Source organism: Elephantulus edwardii, unplaced genomic scaffold (assembly GCF_000299155.1).
Source record: "Elephantulus edwardii isolate Elephantulus edwardi_28Jun2011 unplaced genomic scaffold, EleEdw1.0 scaffold00191, whole genome shotgun sequence".
NCBI lineage: Eukaryota > Metazoa > Chordata > Mammalia > Macroscelidea > Macroscelididae > Elephantulus > Elephantulus edwardii.
In genome coordinates, this window is record NW_006399941.1 from 1,600,696 (window position 1) to 1,623,124 (window position 22,429).

At 41.3% G+C, this 22,429-nt stretch overlaps 1 protein-coding gene across 2 annotated transcripts in view; it reads right to left on the reverse strand.

The window, feature by feature from the left end:
• The window catches only part of DROSHA (drosha, ribonuclease type III), a 176,475-nt gene that overhangs the window by 149,120 nt on the left and 4,926 nt on the right, over positions 1-22,429 (reverse strand). The window contains exons 3-5 of one of the 2 annotated variants that reach the window (XM_006896786.1): positions 17,058-17,150; positions 7,730-7,837; positions 7,262-7,493 (exon numbers count right to left, since the gene is read on the reverse strand). In XM_006896786.1, the coding sequence (XP_006896848.1) occupies positions 7,262-7,493; positions 7,730-7,837; positions 17,058-17,150 (433 nt within the window). The remainder of the gene's footprint in view (positions 1-7,261; positions 7,494-7,729; positions 7,838-17,057; positions 17,151-22,429) is intronic. The other variant, XM_006896787.1, reaches the window with a different exon arrangement.

Sequence of the window (22,429 nt, forward strand, 5' to 3'; positions counted from 1 at the left end):
GTCCATGGTACCTTCAATACTCTTCTCCAACACCACAGCTTAAAGGCATCAATTCTCCTTCTATTCTCCCTAGTCATTGTCCAGTTCTCTGATACATAGCAAGTGACTGCAAAGACTATAGTCTGTACCAGGTGCACCTTAGTCTCCAGAGTGACACCATTGTTCTTCAGTACTTTGAAGAGGTCCCTAACAGCAGACTTTCCCATCGCAATACATCTTTTAATTTCTTGGCTGCTGGTGCCAAGAGTGTTGATGGTGGAGCCAAGCAAACTAAAGCTGTGAACAATCTCTTCACCATCCATCCTGATGCTGCCAATTGATCATGTTATTTCCTGGAATATTTCCGTATTGGCCAATTCTTTTTGGTACAGTGATTCTCCATCTTCTTTTAATGCTTCCTGGATCACTCAAGATTTTGCTCATAGCATCTCTAAGCATTGCAACTCGAGGCTTGAATTTGTTTTTCCGTTCAATTTGAGAAATGCCAAACGAGTTCTTCCCTTTTTATTCTCCAATACCAGCTTTCAGCACATTCCATTACAATATTTTGTTTTGTCTTCTCAAACTGCCCTTTAAATCTTCTCCTGAGCTCTTTTACTTATTTTGGTTTCTCGATGCTCAAGTAGTTTTGTGTCTCTTCTGACATCTATTTTGATTTTTTCTTATGCCCTCTGCTCTCTTCATGGATGATATCCTTGATGTCACCCCACAGTTCATAAAGTTATCAATCATTGGGATTTAATATATCAAACCTAATCTTAAGATGATTTTTAAATTCAGGGAACATAGACTGAAAGTCCTATTTTGGTTATTATGAACTTGTTTTCATTTTCTTCAGCCTCAATTTGAACTTGCACATGAGTAACTGGTGGTCTATTCCAGTGATGGTCTATTTGGACGGCTGATATTAGGCTTCTGCAACAATTCTGTCCACAGACATAGTCAATACAATTTCTATGCAGTCAAATAAGGTTCATGTGTAAAGTCACCATTTGTGTTCTTTTCAAAAGGTATTCCTGATGAATAAATCACTAAGCATGCAAAATGCAATCATTTTTGTCACCAGGTCCTTACTTTCTGACTACTATTCCTTCTTCATTGTTTCCAACTTTTGCATTCTAATCATTAATAATCATTAACACATCTTGACTGCATGTCTGCTCAATTTCAGACAGCAAAACTTGGTAAAATACTTCCATTAATTTTCATCTGTTTTTTACTGTTGGTGCATATATTGGAATAATAGCTGCATTAATTGGTTTTACTTATATATAATGCACAGTATCCTATCATTCAGAACCCTGTACTTCAGGATAGAACTTGAAATTGTCTTTTTAACTATGCATGCAACATTGTTCTTCTTCTGGTTTTCATTCCTAGTATAGTAAATCATGTAACTGTCTCATTCAAAGTGGCCAATGCCAGTCCATCTCCTGTCTCCAATGCCTGGAATGTCTATGGAATCTCACTATCACCAAGGAAGAATCACCAGGAGTGCATGGAGTGTGTCTTTTTGGACCTAACACTCCAGTTATCTTTTGGTCAACAATACACAAGAGGCAAAACTCAAACTCTCTCTTATTTCCCATTTGGAAAAAAAACAAATAATACACGCACACCACTAAAAGGCTCCTTGACGAGGACACATGGATATTTTCAAGAAACACTTAGCCTTCAGATGCTAAAGGAATTGAGAAACTTTCCCCAGGACCAAGAGTAAGAGTGTCTTTTCTGAGAGCTAGTAATCTGTATTTGGCCTTCTAGACTCCAACACCATAAAGAAATTTCTGTATCATAAGGTCATCATTTGTGGTATTTCCTACATTGATGACCCTACGCCACTTTTGGTCTGGTACTACTCCCAGCTGGACAACACTGAAATATATCAAGAAGTAGCATTCAAATTTCACTGAAGGCATGAGCAAATAATACAGCCCCAGAAAAATCAATGGGATACCAACTGATATGTGCCAATTTAACACATGCCGCCCTGGCCATGCTGACCAGTCTGTGTCAGGAAATGTGGAAGACTATGCTAATGCATCAGAGAGCTGGGCAACGACTAAGGATGACAGAGGAAGAATCGATGTCTTTGAGTTGTGGTGCTGGAGAAGAGTCTTAAACATGCCATGGACTGCCAAAGAAACAGGTCTGTCTTGGAGAAAGTGAAAGCAAATTTCTCTTTGGAGGCAAAGATTGTGAAGCTCCATCTCACATACTTTGTGCATGTCGCCAGGAGGGACTGATCTTTGGAAAAGGACATCATGTTTGGAAGGGTAGACAGACAGCATAGAAGAAAAAAATGAGACGGATTGATGCTGTAACTGAGGCAGTGGGGGTAGTTGTGTCAGAGTCAGTGAGACTGGCTCAGGACAGGGCAAGTTTCAGAGCTATTGTACATCGGTTCACTATGAGGCACATAACAACAACATGCATGCAACTATGCCAGAAGTTTAAGTAGTGGCACCAGGGATATCACTGCTGAAATCAGATGGATCCTGGCTAAAAGGAAAGAATACTAGAAGAATGTCTATTTGTGCTTTATTGACTATGCAAAGGCATCTGACTGTGTGGATCAAAACAAGCTGCGGCTGACAGTGATAAGAATGGGAATTCTACAACACTTAACTGTGCTTATATGAAACCTATAACCAATAAAGAAGCTATTGTTCGAATAGAGCAAGTGAACACTGCATGGTTTAAAACTGGGAAGGGTATGTATCAAGGCTGCATCTATTCTCCATACCTCATCAATGTACATGTTGAGCAAATTATGAGAGAATCTGGACTTTTTGAAGAGTGTGACAAGAAGACTGGAGGAAAACTCGTGAATTATGCAGATGACAGAACCTTGCTGGCTCTAAGTGAAGAGCTGCTGCAGAAGATCAAGGACTTCATTATGGATTATACCTCACTATCAAGAAAACAAAAATCCTCACCACTGGAGCAAAGGAAAACATTATAACAGCTGAAGAAAAGATTGCAATGGTCTATGATTTCTTCTTGCTCAGATTCACAATCAAAACTACTGGTAGCAGCAGTCAGAAGATCTGGAAACATGCATTGGGTAAAAATGTTATCGGAGGCCTCGTCAAGGTGCTGAAGAGCAATGATGTCAATTTAAAGACAAAGCTGTACTTGATTGAGGCATTATCTTTTCAGTCACTTGCTATGTATCTGAGAGCTGAACAATGAGTAAGGATGGCAAAGAAAGAATTGAGGCCTTTGAACTATGGTTGTTGTTGCTGTTGGTAAGTGCCGTCAAGTCACAGACAACTCATAATCCTATTAACAAAAGACCTGAACACCTGGATAACTTTCATCATTCCTCCAAGTTCAAAAAGTTTCTGGAGGCAAGCTATTTCGGAAGTGGATGCCACTCCTGCTTCCAAGCTTGTTTTAATTGGGGAACTCCACCCAACACTGTCCACTATGGATAACCATTATCACATCTGACACATTAGTGTCACAGTGTTTAGCATCACAGCAACCACACGTTACCTCTGTACAGCAAATGGACAGACCAGTGCTATACCACTTAGAAGAATGTTTGACCAAAAACAATTAAAACCAGACCTGAAAGCTGCAGATTAAAAGTACCTATCTTTCGTTTGGTAACATAACTTTTTATCCATGAGGCCAACAGAGCTCTCTCTATGTTGTTGCTGTTGTTAAGTGCCATTGAGTCGTAGACGAATCATAGCTACCCTGTGAATGGAAGACCTAGACACTTGGATAACTTTCATTGTTTCTCCAAGTTCATCGTATTTCTGGAGGCAAGCTATTTCGGAAGTGGACGCCATTAGCTTGTTTCAATCGGGAAGCTCCACCAAACACTGTCCACACCATGGGTAACCATTATTGCATTTGACATATCAGTGTCACAGTGTTCAGTATCACAGCAACCTTGAACAGTAGTGGTAGAGATCATTTTGAAATATCTCATGGACTGCTAAAAGAACAAGTAAGTATGTCTTAGAGAAAGCACAACGAGAATGCACCTTGGAGGCAATGATGGTGAATCTTCGTTTCACATACTTTGGGAATGTTGTTAGGAGAGGCTCTCCTTAGAGAGGGACATCATGCTTACAAAGGCGGAGAGTAAGTGAAAGAGAGGAAGCCCTGCAACAAGATGGACTGACAGACAGTCTGTGGCACTGAGCTTAAATGTGTCAAGGATAAGGATGGCCTGGGATAGGACAGGGTTCCAATCTGTTGTTCATAGGGTCGCTGTGAGCTGTACTCACCTCAACATCACTTAACAACAAAAACAATTCACAGCTGATACCTATTCAATCTGAAGGCTGAACATATTGTTCGAGAAGCTGGACTATATGAAGAAGACTGAGGCATCAGAGTCATCAACAACCTGCGTCATGTAGATAGATGGCACAGCCTTGCCACAGAGAAGACTGGGAGCACTTGCTACAGATAATCAAAGTCTACAGCCTTCAGCTGAGTACAGCTCTTCATCAATAAAACAAAATCTTCACCATTGGATTAAGAGGCAACATCTTCACAGATGAAGAAAAGATTTAAGTTGTCAACGATTTAGTTTTACTTGCGTCACAATCATCATCCCCAGTCACAGCAGTCAAGAAATCAAGACATGTTGCAATGGGAAAGAAAATCTACTGTCAGATCTCTCCCAAGTGTCAAAGAACAAGAATATCAGTTTTAACGTGAGCATTCAAAGAACAGTATTTTCAATTGCTTCCTATGTTTCAGAAAGTTGGATGATAAAGATGGCAGCAGAACTGAAGCTGAGTTGTGGTGCTAGAGAAGAGTACTGAATCTCACATGGACTCCAAAAAAACAAGTCTGTCTTGGAGCAAGTCCAAGCAGGGCACTCCTTAGTGGCAAGGACGGTACAGTTTTGTCTCGTATACATTGGGAATGTTGTCATGAAAGGCCAGTCCTTGGAAAAAGACCTCCCACTGGGAAATGTGGAGGGTCAGCAAAAGAGAGGAGGACCCTTAACATGGATTGATACAGCGACTGTAACAACTGACTCGAGTATGGCAGAGACTGCAGAAATGGTGTAGGATAGGACAATGTTTCCATCTATTGTTCATAGAATGGCTATAAGTAGCTGACTTGATGGCACTTAACAACAACAATCATGATGCTGCCTCTCAGTCCAGGGTTAGGATTTTTGTCTTCGTGCTGTGAGATGCAACCCATATGGAGGCTATAGTCTTTGATGCTCTACAGTAAGTGTATCGAGTCCTCCTCATCTGGAGCCAATGAGGTTGTCATCTGCAAAGCACAGGTTGTTGATGAGTTTTCTCCAATCCTGATGCTGTATTCTTCCTCATATAGTCAGGCTTCTCGAATGACTTGCTCAGCATACAGAATGAATAGGTATGGAGAAAAGATACAACTCTGAAGTGTATCTGTCCTGATTTTAAACCATGGTGTTCTCTTGCTCCATTCAGACAACAGCTTCTTGGTCTAGGCATTTGTCAACAATTTCATCTTACTTGGATTTACAATCACCACCCTTGGTACTAGCAGTCAGAAGATCAGGAGATATACTGCCTTGGGCAAATCCACCAACAGGGATATCTCCATATAACTGAGGAGCAATGATGTCAGTCTGAGGACCAAGGTGTGCCTGATTCAAATCTTGGTCTTTTCAGTCACTTGCTTTGTATCAAAGTGCTAGAAAAATGAATAAAGATGAAAAAAGAACTGATGACTTTGAGTTTTCGCACTGGAAAAGGGCACTGCATACTCCATGGAATGTCAAAAGAAGAAACATATGTCTTTGAAAATAGAGGCAAGGATGGCAAACTTCACCTCACATATTTTGGGCATGTTGCTAGGAGAGGTTATTCCTTGGAAAGGAACATCATGCTTGGAAAGGTAGAGGGTCAGCAAAAAAAGGAAGACCCTCAACCAGATAGATAGACACAGAATCTGCAACAATGGGGCAAGTGTGTTGGGAGACAATAAGGATGGCACAGGACAGGACAGGGTTCAGATCTATTATTCACAGGGTCAATAGGAGTCATATAATACCTTCCATCCAGGGTTGTTATGAGCGCAAAAGTGAGAAAGATAAGTTATAGTTTCTGCATCCTGAAAATGCTACATGGGAATCTATCCTATAAAACAGACAAGAAAAGTCACAAATACTACCACCTTGGCAATGTGTTCACCAATGCTCACCAGAGCTTACCCTCCAGTGCAAGGTCAGGAGGCCACACTCAGCCCCTGAAAGGTGACTGGTGAAGAAGAATGTGACTGATGAGTGAGTCAACAGTCATGGCAAAGGGGCTCGTCCTTCGGTCAAGGAAATACAAGAGGCAAAACTCAAACTCTCACGTATTCCCCAACTGGAAGAAATGCAAATACATACTGGATGCACATCAAAGGCTGTAGGAAGTAATCACACCAAATAAGGTGAGCGCTTACAAAGCCACTGTACCAAGATAAGCAATGCCACAAAAAATGCAAAGAAAAGGGGGACTTCATTGAATGTGTGGAATGTTACTTCTTTTTAAAATAACTTGTTCTGAGCCGGGGAAAGGGGTTGTTAACCTCAGGTGCACATTTGACAACAATGGGAAGACATTATGCTGAGTGAATATCTCAGTCACAAAAGGACAAATACCACGTAACACCAATGTTATAAAATAGGACTGGCATGGGAGATTAGGGGGAGAATAAGAAAAGAGTGAATGGCTAGATAAGGAACATTACCTTGGAACGGGGGGGGGGGGAAGAACTCTCTGAAAGGAATATATCATTAGGCCTTATATGTTAGACAACAATCTGGAACAAGGGGTGCATTGCAAAGTGTTTTTTTGAGAGGAAGGGAGTGGGAAGGAAGAATGAGTAACAATGAATGAATGAAAACCCAATCTTCCTGTAAACTTTCATTAAAATCACAGTAAAAATTAACAAAAAAAACAAAAACCCAAACAACAACAATAACAAAAATAAATAAATAACTGGGTACTTTAATTAATCTATCACAACGTTGCTCCTCTTTAAAATAACTTTTGTCTCAAGGAATGATTCTGAACCAGGGGAGGAGCTACCTCCAGGGCACATGTGAGACCAGCTGGAAGCGATTTTGTTTGTGGAGCCCTGAACAAGGAAGGCAGGGCTTCGGCTATCTCCTGGGCAGTGGTCCACGATGCTCCGGAACATCCTACAATGCACAGGACAGACCCTCAAAAAGGAATTTTACTGCCCGGAGCAGCAAGGCTGAGGGGGCCAGGCCTGCGGCGTCTCTCCTACCCAGACCTACCACCTGATCCATGGGGTCGCTGGAGTAGTAGTTTTCAGAATGGGTGCATCGGATCCACACGGGTTTAAGCAGCTCTTCCTCCTCCTCCTCGTTCCTGTCAGCCAGGGCCTCCTCGGCTTCCTTCTCCTTGATGGAGGTCAAGTTCTTCTCTTTGCCAGAGTTCTGGCTGTCGCTCCATCTGTCCTTCTCATCCTCCCACCGAGTCCTCTTCTTCTCCCTACTAGGGGAACGGCTTCAAAAGGGGGCAAAGGAGGCTACTCATTAAACCATTCTTCCACCTTGAAAAAAATTCTAGCTTCACCTCTATTAAGCTCATTTATCACAAATAATACAAATGCCATTCCAAACCACCATATTTATTTCTGTTAAACCAGTGATTCCCAAACGTCAGTCGGGTGGCATCAGAATCACCTGAAGTTTAAGTGGTCAGAAATACAAATTCCCAGGCCCTACCCCAGGTCTACTTACTGATTTATAGTCTCTGGGGGTGGAGCCCAAGAATCTGTATTTTTAGTAATCTCCCCAGGTAATTCTGGTGTGCATCCAGGGTCAGGAACAACTGGTAAACCATAATTCCTAAAAGAGAAAAATACCTAGGAATATTTGGAAATCTCCACACTGAGACCATATGAGCAACGAAAATACTACTTTGGAATATTTCACCTCTTGCGTTGCCAGGAAAAATGTAGAAAGAAAAAAGGAATTCCTGGTGTCAAGTAAGCCAGAGGAATATATCATCTAAGAAGTGACCCAGGGAGCTCTGATCACCTAGTGGTAAGGCCCTCAGTTTGAATCCACCAGCTGCTCCACAGGAGAAGCATGAGCAATCTCCTCCCCTGTGATTAATGCCTCTGAAAATCCAATGGAGGGTCAGCTATGAGTCAGTTCTGACCCAACAACACACAGCAACAAGAGGCACCCAGTTACAGACCCACAATCAGCTCTCAGATGGCTATTTTAATAATGCCAGATGTATTACTACTTAGTGAGTCAAGCTGCATACTTGCTAGGATTTACACAATTCATAAAGAAAAGAGAAAACAATCATCTCCTTAAACTTCAGAGGCTTAAAAAAAATATGCTAAAGCCTATCCTGTGGACATACGTGGAAGGGATTTTACATAGAATAATATAGACCCTGAAAATCCACGCAAGGGTAGAACTAACTCCTTTACAGGACTCCCTGTTGACAATGTTCCCACTGCTGCAAAAAGTCCAAGTCAGAATCAAAACTATAAACTAATTCTTTCTAATCTCATAGTAGAGAAAGTACAAGGGGGTAAAATGATTACATAGTTAGGTTATAATATTACTTTCTTATGTATATAACTTCTAAATATTACCATGGACATCATTAACTATGTTACCACAATGGACATCATTAACTGTTACTAGAAAATAACTACTTTACCCTAAAGAAATCATAACCTCCACCCAAGCAGATACACGCACACCCATGTTTACTGTGGCTTTGTTCACAATAGCAAAGAGCTGGAAACAACCCAGGTGGCCATGAACAAACAAATTGATAGAGAAGCTCTGGTATATTGACACAATGGAATACTATGCTGCATTGAACAACAAGGAACTCATAAAATATTATATAAAATGGATGACCCTGAAGGACATTATGCTGAGTGAAATATTTCAATCACAAAAGGACAAATATTGCAAAGGGCCACTGTTGTAAAATGGGACTGACACCAGGGTTGAGGGAAGACAGGGAAGGAGGGAATGGATGATATATACTGGATTGAAACAGATGAGGGAGAGAACAGTTTAAAAGGGATATATGATTGGGTATTATTGTCCTGACAGGAGTCCAGAATGAAGGCTGCACAGTGGAGTGGACTTGGAGGGAGGGACTGTGTAACAATCAAAGAGTTTTTCTTTTACTTTTCAAGGAGAAGAGTGAATTGGGAGAAGGGGAGAAAAGTGCAACAATGAATGAATGGAAACCCTAAGTCTATGTAAACGTTCATTAAAATTAATAAAATAAAAATTTAAAAAGTAACTACTTTCAAAGAAGATTGTATGCTCTAAGCCTTATCAAAAAGAGGTTACACAGAGGCAAAATTAAAGCAGAAATCACCCGTTCACCACATAGAGAGAACCACTACAGTTCACAAATGTTAAGACATATACACATACACATGTTCATTTTGTATATGAATAGACACCATATTTGTCCACAACCCACATAAATCACACACACAGACAACGTGCATAGCACACACACAAAACCATTGAACAGACTGTGCAGCTTGCAAAAAACATACAACTCACATTACTTGCAGAAAAGTAAACATACATAAGTTTTTTAATAAAAACTGAGCACTACATTGTTGTTTTGTCAACTGCTCTCATTCAATAATAAATCTATCTCAATATATAATGAGTGATTTTCAATGGGTGTATATTATTCTTTCATGCAGATGTGCAATAATTTAACAGATATTACGAGGTCATTTAGCAAATCTAATGCATGCAGCCTAGAGAAAAGAAGCTGCGCTGCAATCCCACAGGCATGAGGTTTCAATCCACCAGCTGCTCTGTGGGAGAAGGATGAGCAATCTCCTCCCGTTCAATTAACTGCCTCTGAAAACCCAACAGAGGGTCAGCTGTGGGTCAGTTCTGATTCAGCTGTAATCAACAACAACAAACAATGCAGATGGTGGCATAGTGGTAAGAATTGCGCTGCCAACTGAAGGTTCGTGGTTCAAATCCACCAGTTGCTTCAAGGGAGATGGAAGGCAATCCGTCTCTCCCCATGTGATTTGCTGTCTCTGAAAACCTGCTGGAGGGTCAGTTATGGGTAAGTTCCACCTTAGTGGTACAAAATAATAATGTAAGCAGTTTGCATTTTTTCCCATCATATGTGTACATATGTATGACTCTCCACACTTTTCAGATGACTTCACAAAAGTGTATACTTTTTAAAGAAGTTTCTCTTCATAAAGTAGAACCAACTTAGACCACCATCAGAATCAAATGAGAGTTCTCATTCCCATACACCCTGCCAGTATGGTTGCTTTTAATCATTTGCCATTCTAATAAAAAATTAATTAAATTAAATAATGTGCCAAGTTTTATCACTACTAAAATGAGTATACAGAACATTCCCTTCTTTAATGAACATCCCAGGCACAGGCTGGATCATCACATTTTTAATTAAAGATGGTAGTCTTTTTCTACTTATTAAAAGAGCACTCAAGAAAAATCATTGTTGTTTTGTCATTTATTTTGTAACGTATTTTTCTTTTAATTTGGTTTTTTGCTAGATAAAATTTTTACAAAGTCCTATCTACTTCTTTTTTTAATTTATGCTTTCTGCTTGTGTGTCATGCTTGGAAAGCCTTTCCTATCTGAGGTTAAGCATTTTATAATTCTCTCCAGGCATTTTCAACATGAACTGTTCTCTGACTCTCTTTCTCCAAAGGATGAAGCAGAAATGTAATTTCAGTTTTCTCATCACAAGGTTACCAATCACACCACCAATAATTTCTTCTAATTTGAAAAAACTCAACATTTTGATAGATGCAAATTTGTATATATGCCTAAATGTTTGTGGATTTTGTGTGTTTGTTTTTGTGGATTTTTATTTCATTGATCCAGCTGTCTGTACAGCACATTATTTTAATTCTTATGTATCTCCAGATATTTTAATAACACATTTAACATTTAGTTGTATCACTATTAACATTCTTGGTACCAGCAGTCAGGAAATCAAAAGATGAATTGCACTGGGAAAAATCTGCTGTCAGAGACCTTCCCAGAGTATGGAGAAGCAATGATGTCAGTCTAGAGACTAAGGTGCACCTTATCCAGGCCTTACTCCTCTCAATTACTTGCTATATGCATCAGAGAGCTGGACAATGACTAAGGATGAAAGAAGAATCCTGCCTTTGAGTTGTGGTGCTGGAGAAGAGTCTTGAACGTACCATGGACCACCAAGAAAACAATCTATCTTGGTGAGGATGATACCAAGTTTCTCCTTGGAAGCTAGAATTTTGAAGCTGCATCTCACATACTTTGGCTATGTGGCCAGGAGTGACCAGTCCTTGAAGAAGGAAATCATGCTCAAAAAGTGGAGGGACAGTGCAGGAAAGGAAAACCTGGATGAGATGAATTGATACAGTAACTGGGGCAATGGCGGTAGGTGTGTCAGAGTCAGCAAGACTGGCTCAGGACAGGGCAGGCTTCAGGGCTGTTGTACACTGCGTCGGTCACTATGAGTCACAGGAGACTTGATGGCACATAACAACAACTAGTGTAACTATCCCTGCATTACTGATTTTTGGATTATGTGAAGAGGAATTTAAGGTTTATTATGAAGTCCCAAAGCTAGTACCTCATCTGGCATTACACTAAATTTACACTTTGTTTTCAAGAAAAATCAGTATTTTTATAAGAGGGACTTGCACTACAGGAATAAAGTATAACATCCATCCATGAATATCACCTTTTTTGACTATGATCTACATTTTACAGTTTTCTTCTTTTCTTTCTATATATTTTTGTGAAGTTTCAAGATATTTTAAATTTCCTGTAGTGAAATCAATTTTTTTTATCCCATTTGCATTTTCCGATTTTCACATTCCTGGTACTTGGAATGTTACTAATTTTTGATCTGTTCATTCTGTAACCTTCTAACTTTAGTAAATTCTCACACTTTCTTAGCTGATCCTCTTGAATTTTCTGTTATACCACCAGCCAACAGTGACAACTCTGAGCCTGCAGACAGCTGTTTCCCGTGGGCCTGACGTGCTGTGAAGCACTCACCCTCACTCTCACACGGAACCCTTCTAAGTGCCCTGAGAGGCAGCTATTAACGTCCTTACAGAGGGGGAAAGTGTCCTGGAGATGACATCACTGACCCAGTAGCACAAATCAAGGCAACAGATGTCAAATACTAATATGGTGATTGGCACAAACATTCTGAAAATCATAGTAAATATTTTAACTATTGACTACTATCAAGAAACATTGTCCAATTTGACAGTGTACACACACACACACACACAAATAATAAAAATAAAATAAATTAATTAAAAAAAAAAGAAAGAAACATTGTCCAAAGACATCCTCATCCACCTTGGCTAATAGTTCACAGTTGTACACTACAGATCATAGTTCGTATTATTGGTCTGACTAGTTGTATATCGTTAAGTCATAGTTGTATCTTATGAACATCAACTAGTACTTCAAAATAAAAACTGCTATGAGAGGGGCATTTCAGAAGCATCTCCTACAGGTGTTACAGTTATTGACCTCAAAGGATTATGTATTGAATTGCAAAATTCTTCTTCCTAAAACTGTGATGTACTGTAAACTCTGCTCACGTTTTCTCCTTACAACGTTTACATCTCTGATGTGTATTTCCTCATTTACTGCATTGGTTAGAACTCGGAATCCAAGTCTTGGTTCACTCCACAAGGTACAGGCAATGAAAAAGAAACCAGGGAGACCTCCAGCACACTCGCTGGCAGTGTTTCCAGCCTCATGCAGCCCCTCAGCAGACCCTTGGATCCCCTCCTCTCTCTCAGGCTCTTCTCACTAATCAACGTCTTTCAAGTTAACCTCATCTCCTCCAAAGGCAACAGGGTTTCCAATTCAGATGTCTTTTCTAAATTTTGCACTTGCATATCAATTGACTCCCATACAGACCCACTGGTTGTCTCTCAGGTTCTCAATCTTAACAGGCCAAAATTGAAGGCAACCCCTTCCCTTTCTCTTGATGCTCTCCACTGGTGAAGCGTTAGATCTCAAGTGGTTACTCTCAACTCATCTTGGCTCTCTCTAAACAATGAGACAGGTTATCAAGTCCTACTGGATCTATCTCGTAATTATCTCTCAAGCACGTCTTTCTGCTTCATTGTTGTTATGTGCACGTTGCCTGTAACTCAGTGACCCTACATAAAACAGCTCTAAAGCCTGCCCTGTGCTGAGCCAGTCTCACTGACTCCGACACACCTACGCCCATTGCCCCAGTCACTGTATCAATCCATCTCTTCCAGGGGCTTCTTCTCCTACGCTGTCCCTCCATCCTTCCCCACACGCTGTCATACTATTCTAGGCCACAATCAGCCCATGCACGGGATTCCTAGGGAAACTCCCCATAATGTGAGCGTTTCCCAATGCCTCTCTCCACATTGTAACCTACACACAAGCTATTCTCTCTTCTGCTACCATCCTCCTTTGCAACTCACAGCTCAGGTATCAGCAAAATATCAATTGCTCTGACCACCCTAGAGGGGTTCTGCACTATTGTGTATTCCCAGAGCAATATGAAACTCTCCGATCAGAGCACAAATTTCTCTACAGTGCCTGAGACACCCAAGAATGTGTACGATCTTAACACGTTCAATAACTGAATTGTGAGGCCATAAGTGATAATGCCAGACAGTGAAGCCTTTTTGTTTCATTCTCAATTTGGATGTGAAGACCCTACAATTTCAACACTGAATACAGCTCTCTTTGAGAGAGTTTCAACAACTTCATCATGTTAAAGAAAACAGAATGCATTGCCAGTTTACTAATGTTTTTACTCATAAATCAGTGTCATGTTTTATTAAGCTCTTACCAGGCAGCTACTGGGCTAACACTACAGTTTGACATGAAGAATTACAGTTACTTTAACAACAGCTGCCGGTATTCTCATTGGTACTTTTGCATCTCTATTCTTAAGGAAGGATGTCTTGTCATTTTTCTCTTTCTGGGTCAGGTTCTATCAGCTGAGTTTTTCTGCTATTAAAGTTGAGTTGATAAACTACTACCCTATTAAACTTTCTTAATTTCCTCTACGGTTGCTGGCTTACTAGAATGCTCTGCTTCTTGTAAACAGTTTGGATTTTTGTTTTCCTGGAAATTAACTCCTCTAAGCTATTTAAACTTTAAAGATCAAATATCTGTACTAATACCAATATTTTATCACTGTAAGTCATCTCCATTCCTATGACACTCTCTCTCTCTCTCTCAATTTGCTACTTTCTATATTGCATTGAGCTTTTCCAAGAACTGAGTCCTGTATTCATTTGCAAATACCATTACATTGCTACACTTGATTTTCATTGTACTTATTTCATTTTTCTGCATTTTGTAACTTTTCCAATGTCCAGAGCCAAGGCTCACATACTAATTATCCATGTGCTGTGGTTTGTGGTCACTAGGTGTTTTCAAGTTGATTCTGACTCATCGTGACTTCACATGCAGACTAGAACTGCCATGTAGGGTTTTTTCATAATCTTCAAGGTAGAAGTGCTGGTGGCACAGTGGTTAAGCGCTTGGCTACCAACCAAAAGGTCACTGGTTGGAACTCACCAGCTGCCCCACATAAGAAAAACGTGGCAGTTGCTTCTGTGAACATTACAGCCTTAGGACTCTCTATGGGACAGTTCTACTGCAGGGTCACTAAAGAGCAGAAACAACTTGATGGCTTTGGATTCTCTGCAATATTATTTCCAAGTCTTTATCCCTTCAGAGGAGAAACCAGTCCTTACAGAAGGACATCATGCTTGGAAGGGTGGTGGGTCAGCACCAGAGAGGATGAGATGGACTGACACAGTGGGAATGGGGTCAGGTGTGTCAGAGGTGGTGAGGTTGGCTCAGGACACGACAAGACTCAGAGCTGTGGTAGTCAGGGTCGCTAATAATAACAAAAGCAACAACTCTTTCAGAGACACAGGGCACGTTCAAACCATCAAGCCTTCAGGAAGCAAACAAGTGTTTAACCATTATACCAATAGGGCTCCTAAAAGTAACTGTATACTTATATACAAGTCCCCTACTTTCCAAAAGTTCTTTGTGTCAATGAACTTTTATGAAAGATCTACATTAATACTTATTTTCACTAACCAAATCTAGAGGATTTTCACTTTTGCCCAAAAAAGACGAAAAAGCAAACTAACACTCAGCCTTTGTTTTGCAGCGAGCCATCAGAGTGCTCCAAGCTGTGAGAATGGCACTGGCAAACTCCTTCTCCAGGAACTACTATCAGAATCAAGGCTTCACAGTTTTGAGTCCTGTCTACACATACAACCTGGCGATATGACCATGTTGTTGTTATGTGCCAACAAGTCATCTATGACTCACAGTGATCCTATGTACAACATCCCTAAATCCTGCTCCATCCTGTGCTAAAATTATTGTCTCTGACAAACCTCCTCCCATTACACCAGTGACTAAATCAATCCATCTCATCGAGGGTCTTCCTCTCGTGTGCTGTCCCTCCACCTTCCCAAGCGGTCCCTCTCGAAGGACCGGTCCCTCCCTGCAATATGTCCAAAGTATGTCAGAGAAAGCTTCAGAATCCTTGCCTCCCAAGGAACAGCCTGGTCTCACCCTCTCTAGGACGAACCTATTTGTTCTCCTAGCAGTCCATGGTATTTTCAATACTCTTCTCCAACACCACAGTTCAAAGGTATCAATTCTCCTTTTATCATTCCTAGTCATTATCTAGCTTTCTGATGCATAGCAAGTAATTGCAAAGACTATGGCCTGGATTAGGTGCATCTCAGTCTCCAGACTGACATCGTTGCTCTTCAGTATCTTGGAGAGGTCTCTGACAGCTGACTTCCCCAATGCAATTCATCTCTTGATTTCCTGGCTATTGGTACCAAGAGTTTTGATTGTGGAGCCAAGGAAACTAAAGCTGTTAATAAAATCTCAATCTCTTTACCATCTATCATGATGCTGCCCGTTAGCCCAGTGGTGAGAATCTTTTGTTTTCTTGATGTTGAGCTTCAATCCATATTGAAGGCTGCAGTCCTTTTAGGTCTTATGTATTACTTGATATGATTTAGTAAGCTACTTTCAGGCCTGTTGTTGTTATTATGTGCCATCAAGTCGTCTGTGACTCATAGAGACCCTATGTACAACAGCCCTAAACCCTGCTCCATCCTGTGTCAATCTTCTTGTCTCTGACACACCCACCCCCATGACCCTAGTCACTGAGTCAGTCCATGTTGACCTAGGAAGACGCAAAAAACTTTTCTCATATAAACTACTGGTAACTGTTTCTTCACCTTACACCATTTTGACTTCCAAAAAGTTTCACGGGAACGACCCATACACATACAAGCACACATATACACATCTGTAAGATAAACCTGGCAATACTTTAGGCCCCATTCTCATTGTTTCACTTGTCGTATCTCAATGTTCTTCATATAACTTTCCTTTTATACATAAAGACATTGAGGTTCTGGAAGATGCAACTGCCCAATAACAAAGATGAGAAAATATTAATAATTGGCTGCTTCAGAGCTTCTCAATTCTAGAGTGCTGCTCCTATTTTTTGTTGCTATCAAGTCAAGTCCATTCTGACTCCAAGTGATACAACAAACAACAGTATAAAATGCTGCCTGGGCCTGCACAATCCTCACAGTAAGACCTTTCCTTCTGGATGAAAGCTTTGGTCACACCCTAAAAGTTTTGGCTGATAACAAATGGGTTCTTTTTTCCCCCCTAGGACAAGTTCATTTAAGAACATAACTATTAAATTTTAAAAAAAAAAAAAGGCAACATGAATTCTTGCTGTATAGCTTTATATCCTGCAGTCAAGAAAAGGGACCCACATGCTTCCTGGATTTTGGAAATCTGTCAAAGTTTCTTCATGCATGCTCAATACATCTCAAGGGTAGAGGTGGTTAAGTACTAGCTGCTTCAGCATTTGGACAGATCCTAGGCTGTCCTGGGCCGACTCCGTATCTGAGACATAAACATGACATCAAAATGAAAAGAGTCCACCAGCAGCGGGATGGCCTCTCTCCTGTTTTAGTGCCAGCTCCTTGCTTACCTTCCAGCTTTCTTATACTCTTTGTTGTGGGGCCTTTCCAAAGATGGTGATCTTCGGCCGTCCCGGTGCCTGGGTCTCTCCCGCTCCCGCTCTCTTGAAGGAATTAATACACAGAGCTGTTTTCAACACAAAGACTCAAAAATGACATCTCTTTTCACTCATGTCATCTTCTAAATGAAAGTACTTCACCCAAGAAGTTTTCAGGCAATACTCACCACAGGAGATTTTTACTCATCCTTAATTTATCACGAGGGTCTAGGGGATTTTCACTTCACACATGTTAACTTATCTGGGTAATTTGCTCTAGTTCCTCTCAAGGAAGAAGTCATATTTGCCGCTGATCAATACAGGGAATTTTATCATAATCTTCTAGCAAAGACCTTCCAACCAGACAATCTTTGGTTATTTAAACTACAAAGAAAACCTTCAAGATCTCTATTGCCTAGAGATTTCCAGAAAATACTGCATTTCACCCATCACATAATGCAAACTGCAAAGCTTTTACGGGAAAGATTAATACAAGGTTGTAGGATAAAAGGGCTCTGAATCCTTAGGCCTTAGCTGCAGGGCTAAGCCACTAACCCACCATAAAGCAGCTGATGTGGATCTAAATTACCTTTAAATGCTCTGAACAACGGGAGGAGGGAGGACTCTAAGAGAGACGCTGGGCCTACTCATTGTAAAAGGAGAATGGAAGAATATTTTAAATTAAATGTTCTAATATTACAATGAAAGTTAATAATAAACTAACAATCAACCTCACAAGTCCATTTCCTAGGTATAATAGAAGACCTGAAACAATGCAAACTCTCCTGTGTTCAACCCAGAATTACAAGTCTAAGAACTTGTACCATCTTGAACTGAAAGGGGGGAAAAAATTTTAAAAAAGCAAAGAATGTTTTATTAGCTTGAGTTCAGCAAGAAAAAAAATTTTCAAAAATACCTAAACATAAAAATATCCTCCAACCATAAAAAGTCCTGGTGATGTAATCCTTAAGTGCATGGTTACAAAATGTAAGGTCAGTGCTTTGAACCCACCAAGCACTACATGCGAGGAAAAAATTAGCACGTGCTCCTTTTAAAAAGATTACAGTTTAGTAACACCACGGAGCATCATTATGACTGTGATGTTAGAGAAGAATACTGAATATATCATAGGCTGCCAAAAGAACACACAAACGTACCAAGGCAAGAGTGAAGCCAGAGGAGCGTTCTTTAGAAGGATGGTGAGACCTGGCGCACAGTCCTTGGGCATGGCATCAGGAGGGGTCAGACCCCGGAAAAGGACAGACGCTTGGAAAGGCAGCGATTCAAGAAGGGGATGGAGAGCCTCCGTGAGTGAACAGACACATGAAACACAGAGTAAGGGAACGGCACAGGATCAGAGAAGGTTTCCTTCTGTCGTACACAAGGCCCTTATCAATCAGACGCCACTCCACAACACCTAACAGCAGCGTGAGCTGTAATCCATCAACAGCACAAAATGACAGCCATCAGTGACTGCTCAGATGATACCAAGAAAAGACTGTGTTTTTCACTTAAAAGATTTCTGCCAAGAAGATTCCTTCGAATAGCATGCTTTTGATGTATGAAGAGTGCTCAGGTACACACCAGTGGCCTAAAACAGAGTCGGGATGGTACAGGCAATCTTGCTTTATTGAGTGTCACTCTGCAGCACTTCACAGACACCGCATTTTTGGGTTTTGACAAACTGAAGGTCGCTGGCAACACTGTGACAAGCACGTCTATCAGCAACATTCTTCCAACAGCATGTACTTATTTTCTACCTCTGAGCTGCATTTTGGTAATTTTCACAGCATTTCAACATCTCGATGCCTCTGAGTTGCAGTGTTGGAGAAGAGTGCTGATTATGCCGTGGACTCCCAAAACAACATACAAGTATGTCATCGAAAAGATGCGGCCAGGGTGCTTCTTAAAAGCAAGGACCGTGAAACTTCATCTCGCATACTCTGGGCATGGTGTTAGGAATGACCAGTCCTTGGGAAAAGACATTAGACTTGGAAAGGTGAAGGGTCAGAGAAGAGGGTGGAAGACCTTCACAAGGTGGAACACCACACTGACTCTAACAGGTGGGCTCCAGCGTATCAGAGATGGTGGCAATGGCAAAGGACAGGGCAGGATTCAGATCCCTTGTTCAAAGCTCACTGTGAGTCATAGTTAATGCAACAGCACTTAACAACAACACTGCATATTTAATAAACTACATTCTTGTAGTGTGATCATAACTTTACTATGCATATGGAAACCAAAAATTTCATGTGACTTGTTTTATTGATGTGCTTTTTGTGGCGGTCTGGAACTGAGCCTGAATTATCTCCTGTACACACACTGACTAGCCCAGTTGTAACATAGTTTACCTCCAGGCAATAAATCCCAACTACAGAAATTAATGGTCAGTGTTAAATGTCAAGAATGGAACTGTTACAGCATAATTGCTAAAAAAGAATAATTGCCTCTATTTCCAGATAAAATCTCTAATTGGGTAGTATTTTGAATTTCTGTTTGTTTCCTAACATCAGCCAACACAATCCTGCATTCATGAGCAGAGATTACAACAGTGACTGCTACCTCTTAGCGATCGGTAACTGTAAATACCGGTTTGGATACGAATCACTTTTTTTAGCAGCGCTCTTCGATGAATGCATTTAAAACAAGAGATGAAAAACAATGCTTGGGCAACTACATTTCTATAAACTCTTGTTTGCAATTTGTCATGCAGTGGTTAGGGTGCTCAGATGCTAACCGAAACCCACTAGCCACCCTGGAGGAGAAAGGGGTGAAGCAGGTTCCGAGAAGGTTGAGGCTATAAATCTCTCCAGGACGAGTCTGTTCGTCTTCCTCCTGGCAGAGCAGCTGGTGGGTTTGAACCTGTGATCTTCTGGTTAGCACCCCACCAGGGCTCCTTTCCTCAAAGATTGTTGTTGCAGTAGTTAGGTGCCATCTAGTGGGTGACCCTATGAACAGATCTGAACCCTGAGCTGTCCTGAACCATCCTCCTAATCTCTGTCCTGCTCAAGTTCACAAAGATTCCAACTCTGGAGACTCTGGGCAGTTCTGCTCTGTCCTGTAGCATCAAATGAAGTCCACAGCAGCGGGTTTAGGATTGGTTAGCACAGTGCCTGCACTCCAACCAGCCATGCTCTGCACCATGGGCAGGGTGGCTAGGAGCACGATGCACACTGGCTCCAAGAAGCCAGCTGCCCTCTGCCTCTCCACATGCGCAATGGCTGCATCTGCAGCCGTTTCTTTGCCTGAGAAGAATTCCATTCTTTCATGAACACAAATATCTACATGTAGCTCTTCACAAATATTTTCTACATGCTGCTGAATCTAAAGCAATCCTGTAACATTATTCAACCATATTTTGGGAAAAGAGGAAAAAAAGGGTTGAAGATGTACTCATTTACTCCAAGATGCAAAAAGAAATAACCATGGGGGGGAAAGGCTACCAAATTTGCATAAGTATAACACAATCTCTCCAATGAATCTGTGACTTTCTAGGCTTTTATCATTCTACTTCTAGAAGTTACACTGTTGTTGTATGCCACAGTGTCAGAACCAACCCAGAGCTGATCCTCCAGCGAGTTTTCAGAGGCAGTTAATCACACGGGAGGAGACTGTCCATCCTTTTCCCATGAAGCAGCTGGTGGCCTCGAACTGTGGGACTGCAGCGCAACTTCTTGTCATTAGGCCACCAGCCCTTAAAGTTGTTTTTGATTGCCATCGAGTAGAGCATGACTCATAGCGACTCCATGAACAAAAGACCCGAAGCCTTTCTATTACTATCATTGTTGGTCAAAATTCATAGTTTCCAGAGGCATGTTCTTTAGGAAGTGGATGACACTCCAGCTTCCCAGTCACATTAGGACTCCCTACTGTTGCTGTGGACATCCCGATGGTACACAACAACAATATGCTCCATGCCTATTTCACAGCACAGTGCCATGCACAGCAGATGACTTTACACTCACCTAAAGCCCCAAAACAAAAGCCAAATCAATTGCCATTAAGTTGATGCCAACTCATGGCGACTCTGTATGGTTCAGGGCAGCACTGCATTCCATAGGGGTTTTCAAGGGCTGTCACATTTCAAAAAAAAAAGCCTTGGAGGCACAACGATAAAGAGGTCAGCTGCTTTAAGTCAGTGGTTCGAGCCCACCAGGCTCAGAGGAGGAAGATACCGGCTGTCGGTTTCCACACCAACTGCAGTCTTGCCAAGCCTGTGGTGTAGTTCTACTCTGTCCCATAGCACCCTGACGAGCCCTAACTGATTCGACAGCAATGGACAGGCTTTGAGCTTGATCTTTTAGACACAGATCACCAAGTATTTCTTCCAAGGTGACTCTGGGTGGACCTGAGCTGCCAACCTTTCAGTAAGCTGGCCACTGCTTGACCGTGTGCACCACTCCCCTAAAGCTCCCAAGGGGTCAATTATAATGCAGCCATTCCACTAAGCCAGCTTCAGGAGAAAGACCTCATGTGACAGCAGTCAGAAGTAACTACAACATTATACAAATAAAGACCACTTTAGAAAGACAAGCGAACCACCAAAGCAGGTCCTTAATGTGGAACTGGAAGAGTTGTGGTCTAGGACACAACTTCTTTTGAAAGAGCGACTTCTTTGGCACTTGACTTCACTTATTGACAGATAGCCTCACTCCAGGTCAGCTGTGTTTCCCTAACTTCTGCTTAGAATTTACACCAAAGCCCTGACAAATATTCCAACAACAGCCCCTCAAATGGAAAGACACATGATCAAGAATGTCAAGTGTTTGTAGCAAAACATTTTCTCACAGATGGGATTATTAAAGGTCTGAACAAACCATTCACCCTTCTCAGTTGAAATCATCACCATATAAAGTAGAAAAAAAATTTTTTTAAAAATTATTAAGAACATAGTTAGTTAGTTGACAATAATGAAATCCAGTAGAGAATTAATGACAAAAAAGTTTCATGTCAAAAGAGATGAAGCCAAGCTAACAACCAGCCTGCACATGGCAGAGAAGGTGAAGATGGTGCAGGACATGAAAAGCTCTGATCGGCTGGTCAGCGGGTCACGAGGAGTCATAATTGGCTCGGCAGCACCTCACAAAAACAACTCTCTCACTCAGCTTTTGGCCTATCAAGAATCAGTCATCTAAGCAGGAAACAAAGCACCCTGATGGTACCATGGGTTAAGTGTTCAGCTGCTCACAGAAAGGTTGTAGGTTTGAGCTCACGCAGCTGCTTCACAAGAAAAAAGACCTTGCAATCTATTCTAAAGACCAGAGCCTGAAAGCCCCACAGGGGCAGTTTCACACAGATGGCTGTATGAGTTGGGACTGGTTCGTGAGCACCTCACAACCGCAACA